This window comes from Harmonia axyridis, chromosome 1 (assembly GCF_914767665.1).
Source record: "Harmonia axyridis chromosome 1, icHarAxyr1.1, whole genome shotgun sequence".
In the NCBI taxonomy this organism is placed as follows: Eukaryota; Metazoa; Arthropoda; class Insecta; order Coleoptera; family Coccinellidae; genus Harmonia; species Harmonia axyridis.
Genome location: NC_059501.1, coordinates 37,423,704 through 37,430,325, shown reverse-complemented (window position 1 = coordinate 37,430,325; position 6,622 = coordinate 37,423,704). Strand labels below are relative to the sequence as shown.

The 6,622-nt window shown below is 32.6% G+C and overlaps 1 protein-coding gene across 1 annotated transcript in view; it reads left to right on the top strand.

Moving 5' to 3' along the window:
• LOC123676800 overlaps positions 1 to 6,622 on the top strand; it is a 40,669-nt gene that overhangs the window by 3,155 nt on the left and 30,892 nt on the right. Inside the window, exon 2 of the mRNA XM_045613028.1 lies at positions 5,493 to 5,756. Within this exon, the coding sequence (XP_045468984.1) occupies positions 5,500 to 5,756 (257 nt within the window). The 5' untranslated portion in view covers positions 5,493 to 5,499. The remainder of the gene's footprint in view (positions 1 to 5,492; positions 5,757 to 6,622) is intronic.

Here is a 6,622-nt window from a genome sequence, read left to right as displayed (position 1 = left end):
TCCAATAATAATTTCACAAAAACTATTGTCATATATACTGTAATAGAGGTGATAAACCATATCATTTTAATTTTTTTTGATATTCTCATTACATTCTTAGAAGCGCTTTGAATTTCATTCTCTATATGAAAAACTAGTGTTTGCATTCTTCTTGAGACTGCTATATACCATACAATCTTCACAATAGTTACTGCAACCTCAATAGTACGACATGCTATGGAAGATGCTTTGGCAGTTTCTGAAATTGAATAATTAAATCAGTATTTTGCTCATATAATAATAATAATAAGTTTATTCGTTATGAATCTACTTAGATTTCATAATTATCAGACAAATGCCTAGAAATGAGAACACTCAGCTATCATTAAAAAAAAATTTTTCATCATTTTCTAGTATTGATATTGATGACAAACCATACGATGTTGTATATTTTTTAATTCAGTTGAAATTAAGCCATCAAAAATAGCACAGAAATTAAGTGTTCCGATTAAAAAACATAACTTTGGATTATAGCTTCGTAATTGAAAATCCTTCAAAAGACGAGCACACCACTGGATGCGTAACAAAGTGCCTGTATTAATATTTTAATTTCAGAGCTGCAGTACAATTTTGATTGAAATGAATTTGTACCGATTAGATTAATCTTTGTATCAACCTCATCAACTGATATAACTGATATCGGAAGCAAAAATTTGTCTGCTGTGAAATCAATCTGATCTTAAAGATTTTTTTTTAATAACTATCTTACCTAATTGCTGTTGTGATTTCGTTTGTCGATCAAGATATTCATGATTGAAAGTATGCAGAGTGCACCAGATGTAAACCATGTGAAAAGAAAACATTAGTATAATTTTAATTGAGCCTAAATTATCGTCAGGAAAATACATTAAACCATTCAGAGGATACAACCATTGTGTGAGAGGTGAAAATATAGTTTTCATGATTGAAAATTCGTAAGGAACAGTGTATTTACATAATTATTTTTATTGTACTAAATGCTTGGCTGTTCATCGACAACAAACGTTTCAGAGAACCTCAAGCGTCAATTAATCGAAAGATTGATCAATTATTCTCATAATAAATAGTTTAGTATGTGGAGGAAAACATTAAGTTATTGTTTCATTCAGAATATAAGTAATTCAACATTTCATCTAATTTTCTTTCAATTCCATTAAAATCAGCAAATTGACATACGTATATTTATGTACAAAGGGTAGGCCAGAGGAGCCTCCGAAAAATAAATTCAACCGAATCTTGCATGTTCAACATGACATCAAATAGAAAAAAATTTCAATCAATAAAATTGAAAACAAATATTTCATCAACGTTCAGGTTATATATAGTTTTTTGGGTTTTTATGAAGAAATTTATTACTATATATGATTGGATGATTCCAATGGAGATAGGCAAATTACTAAAACCCTAAAATTTTCCAAAAACTTATAGTGCGTCTTTACAGCTTCAACCGTGCATTTTCTGGTAAACTGCAACATTCAAAATCAATGCGACAAAAAATGCGAATATTCGTACCGCATCTGAGCCGGGATCTTACTAATGCATTATCGATAATGAATTAGTATGATCCAGACTCATTTTCCGCGTTGGTATGTGGGAGCCTCAATTCGTTACATCTTGCTATAGTCCAAGAGGATTCGGCGCATGAGTACCGAAAACTATTCCACCCCAATTTTTTTATGTGATCCTCTTCAAATTGTCCTACTGATAATATAAATGCATGTTGCCATGGAGCAACCCCGGGCCATATTGTTTAAACCGAAATTGTTTAAACAATTGCAAGGAATTGTTATTTTTCAACCGGACAAATTTTTTTTATATTCTGTATTGAAATACAAATAAAAAAGGCCCTTTGACTTTTTACGATAAAGTTAATATTTTTAAAGATATGAATTTTTAAAGGTTCGACAAATCTCAAATTTGGGTACTTTCGACCCATGAAAAATATATTAAAAAAAAAAAAAATATTAATAATATTTCTTTCTTAATTCTTCATACAATAGTAAATAATATTGTAAATAGAAATCTTAAAAAATTTCATTGTTTATACCTGTTTTTTAATTTTAGGTTAATTCAATTTATACAAAACAAATCGTAGAAAATTTAATTAATAATAACATTGCTCTCTTTGAAAATCTTGATAAAGTTGATAGTTTTTAAGATAGATGATAAATAATGATTCAAGACACAGAGAGGCCGATGCAGCGCATGAGTCAGAGAGAGACGGCGATACTTATAGGTAAGCGTCGCATACTTGTGAGTGCGCGAAATTAAAAATTAAAAAACAGGTATAAACAATGAAATTTTTTAAGATCTCTATTTACAATATTATTAACTATTGTATGAAGAATTAAGAAAAAAATATTATCAATATTAATTTTTTTTTTTTAATATATTTTTCATGGGTCGAAAGTACCCAAATTTGAGATTTTTCGAACCTTTAAAATATCATATCTTTAAAAATATTAACGTGATCGTAAAAAGTCAAAGGGCCTTTTTTATTTGTATTTCAATACAGAATATAAAAAAAAATTGTCCGGTTGAAAAATAACAATTCTTGCAATTGTTTAAACAATTTCGGTTTAAACAATATGGCCCGGGGTTGCCCCATGGCAACATGCATTTATATTATCAGTAGGACAATTTGAAGAGGATCACATAAAAAAATTGAGGTGGAATAATTTTCGGTACTCATGCGCCGATTCCTCCTGGACTACCTACTATGTTCGTCAATGTGGACGCTACTGCGATCAGTTTTCCGTACGTAAGTAGTGTGAATGCAAACCAATACTCTGAAAAAGGCTAGAAATTAATAAAAATATAAAGGTTATTTGCAAAACAGAAAAAATCCATAATATTCGGACGGAGCATAGCTTAAGCTACTCGACGAATTTATATTCATCTGACCAGTGATTCTTTGAGGTACGTTTCCGGGGTGGCAGTTCCCAAACTTTATTGATAAGTAACAGGCCAATTGAAAAGTCCCCGGTCTATCATTGTGAAATACATTTTTTTTGGAAAAATTAGATTTTATTATTCAACATAGTTGCCTTCGAGGGCAATACAGCGATTATAGCGATATTCCAACATTTCGATACCATTTTTGTGGTACGACTTGTCTTTCGCTTCAAAATAGGCCTCAGTTTCGGCAATTACTTCTTCATTGGCGCTTAATTTCCAGCGAGCATTTTTTTGAGGTCTAAGAACAGGAAAAAGTCGCTGGGCCAGATCTGGCGAATACGGTGGATGCAGAAGCAATTCGAACCCCAATTCATGCAATTTTGCCATTGTTCTCATTGATTTTTGTCACGGCGCGTTGTCTTGAGGAAACAGCACCTTTTTTTGTTCAAATGGGTCCGATATTTTAACGATTTCAGCCTTCAAACGATTCAATAACGCTATATAATAATCACTGTTGATGGTCTGATCGTTTTGGAGGTAGGTAATCAATGAATATTATACCTTGCGCATCCCAGAATACTGATGCCTTAACCTTGCCAGCTGACTGTTGTGTTTTTCCTCTCTTTGGATTCGGTACATCGTGTACACTCAGCTGACTGTCGATTGGACTCCGGAGTCAAATTATGGAGCCATGTTTCATCCATTGTCACATATCGACGCAAAAATTCAGATTCATTGCACTTAAACAGCTTCAAACTGCACTGCTCAAAATCATGAACATGTTGTTGCTTTTGATCGATTATAAGCTCGCGCGACACCCATTTTGCACACAGCTTTCTCATGTAAAAATATTCGTGAATGATATGATGAACACGTACAGATAATATCTTCCCAATGTCTGCTATCTCGATCAACTTCACTTCATGGTCATTCAAAATTATTTTGTCAACTTTTTCGATTTTTTCGTCGTTTTTTGCCTCTTTTGGGCGTCCACTGCGTTCAACGTCTTCGGTGCTCATTTCACCACGTTTAAATTTAGCATACTAATCAATGAGGGTTGATTTTCCTGGTGCAGACCCCGGAAACTCCTCATCAAGTCAAGATTTTGCGTGTATTTTTACCTTCAAAAAGCAATATTTTATCAGCACACGAAATTAATTTATTTTCCATTTTCCTTTTCAAATAACAAAAATAGCTACACTCACAACGCAATATTTCACAAACTAATTGTCGGACTGCTGTCAAATTTTGACACGTATCGTTGGTTGGTACTAACTAAAAATCATATGGATTTATTACGAGCACCGCTAACTGTGCATAATACCTACCTAGTAATATCTATAATAAGATCCAATACTTTTTCACTCCTGAAAGATTGCATTCGGAAATTAGGATAGATGGCGGCTCTTTTTTTGAAATTTGCTAAAACTGCAAACAGTTCCATGGAACGAGTACCTTATCGATTTTGATTCTTTAGTGTCTCTCTACTTGTAAGCATTTTGTTTTCTATCTACAATGTGATAAATAATTTGTTACTTCTTGGATGTTGCACTGGAAATGGCTTTTTCCAATAGAAGTTGAAATATCATTTGGATATGTAATATAATATTGAACATAGGTGACTTCTGGATGTATCTACTAGAAATTAGTGGTTGACAAGACAATTATATCTTTTTTTTCATTATTTCTTATCCTGTCGATAAAAAGTCACGAAATACAAAAAAATTTGACTCAAGAATGAAATTTCAATTTCAATTTGAATATTCTGAGGATATACTTGATTGGTGGAAGTGCAGAAGACATGAAAATGTCTACCTGTCGTTATAGAGAATTGTGAAAGATTTTCTCGGAAAATCAATAACAACTGTACCTGCGAAGTTGTTATTTTCAAGAGCAGCTTTGACAATTATAAAATGAAAGCTGTGAAATTGGTGAGACGTCGAAAATTTTTGTGGAAAAACATGCACATGAACTATGAAGGCGAAAGCTTGTAGAACACTGTCCATTCCTCTAAAGTACGTACACATCATTGCTTCCATTAAAAAATGTAGAATATATACCTATTATGATTTGTCTGTTCACGATTATCAGAAACGAGCGATACGATTAAGAAAATGGTTCAACATTTGCCTTATCGATTTATTAAAGCGAACAAAATCACAAACATGAGCTGCCAAGATTATGACATCTGTATTCGTTCGAGGTATATTGTTCATCTATATTCAACTATCTTGGCAATGGTAAAAGCATCAACATTGAATATTACTTGACGTTATTGGATCGACTGAGTACACTTATCAGAAAAAAACTCGCTAAATGCAAAAGAAAATAATTATCTTCCAGCAAGCTTTAATGAAGAAATAAATACTAAGGAGACGATGTTGAAGAATATGGTTAAATTTTTAAGAAAAAATGTGTTTATAGTGGTTAGTCTCGGAAATTATTGAATGAAATATTACAAAGCTTTGATAGTTTTGTAATTCTTCTTTCTACTAGTCAATATGAAAACTAGTACATAAGAAACTATAGGCGTATACCTATGTATCCATTTCACATTTCGCAATAAAATTTTCCAGGTGAATCATGGAATCCGCGGATAGCACAGAAGGTAATGGTGGTGGACCATTCTGGATGATGAACTTTTTGAACAGCCGCTTGGAAAAGGTTAATCGTGAAGCGGCATCAGTGTCTTCTAGTAACAATAGAATTGCGGAACAAACCCAGGTAGTCCTCGAAGCCGTAGTAGATAAGTCAAATGGAATCAGAATTTCTCGCCCAATTCCGAAATTATATCGTGATCAATACGCTATATGGTTCGAAGTGGAAAATGAAGGTTCTATGTGAGTATTCATTCTAGTAATCTAAATTATGATCAATCCTGAAATATCCTTCGTTGCCAGAATATTTTTTCATTGTTTGTTAATTCTGTCAATAATTCGGAATATATGTCGATAGAATTATCGAAAACAGTCAACCCCACCTTCAACTTTGACGTGGGTTCTTCACTCAAAAATTTTAACCAATCATATCAACGCAAATGATACAAATCATTTAGAAACGAACCAATATTTTTGATAATCTGATTATACAAATTAATGGGATGAATAAGTTTCAACAAATAATAAATATTTTTGATTATATACCACTCATGTTCTGATGAACCAATAGAATCCGTAAATTTGCTATTGTTACGTCGTATTGATAAGTGGATTAACCCTGGACGACGTGGTATAATCGTTTTGGTATTTCGCCTCCTGCTATATTGGGATCATTTTTATAGTAACATTCTTGGACGTTCGCCAAAAAATAGAGATAAAGCCCAGTGAAATGTCATTGAGTTATCAAAATGAGGTCTTTGCTTAAAGTTATTGAAATTATTCGTAACAAATACCAATTCAAGCATAGACAAATATTTCGATTATTCAAAACTCTTCAGTTGATGTAGTTCACGAAACATAAATCGAGCTGCGCTCTCGTGATGTTTCGCGAACTACGTCTCGTGAATCGGTGTTAAATCGAATGATGTCTATGCGCTTATGATATTATAACTGAACATCAATGCAGCGTGAAAATATCCGAGTATTTGCATGTGTGGTTTAGGTGAATATTTTTGTGACGATTTAAACCATCGAAAACATTTGAGATGATTGTCAAAAATATTTTCTCTATTTCAGTATCGTAATAAGTTCATTACAGTTCTGAAAAC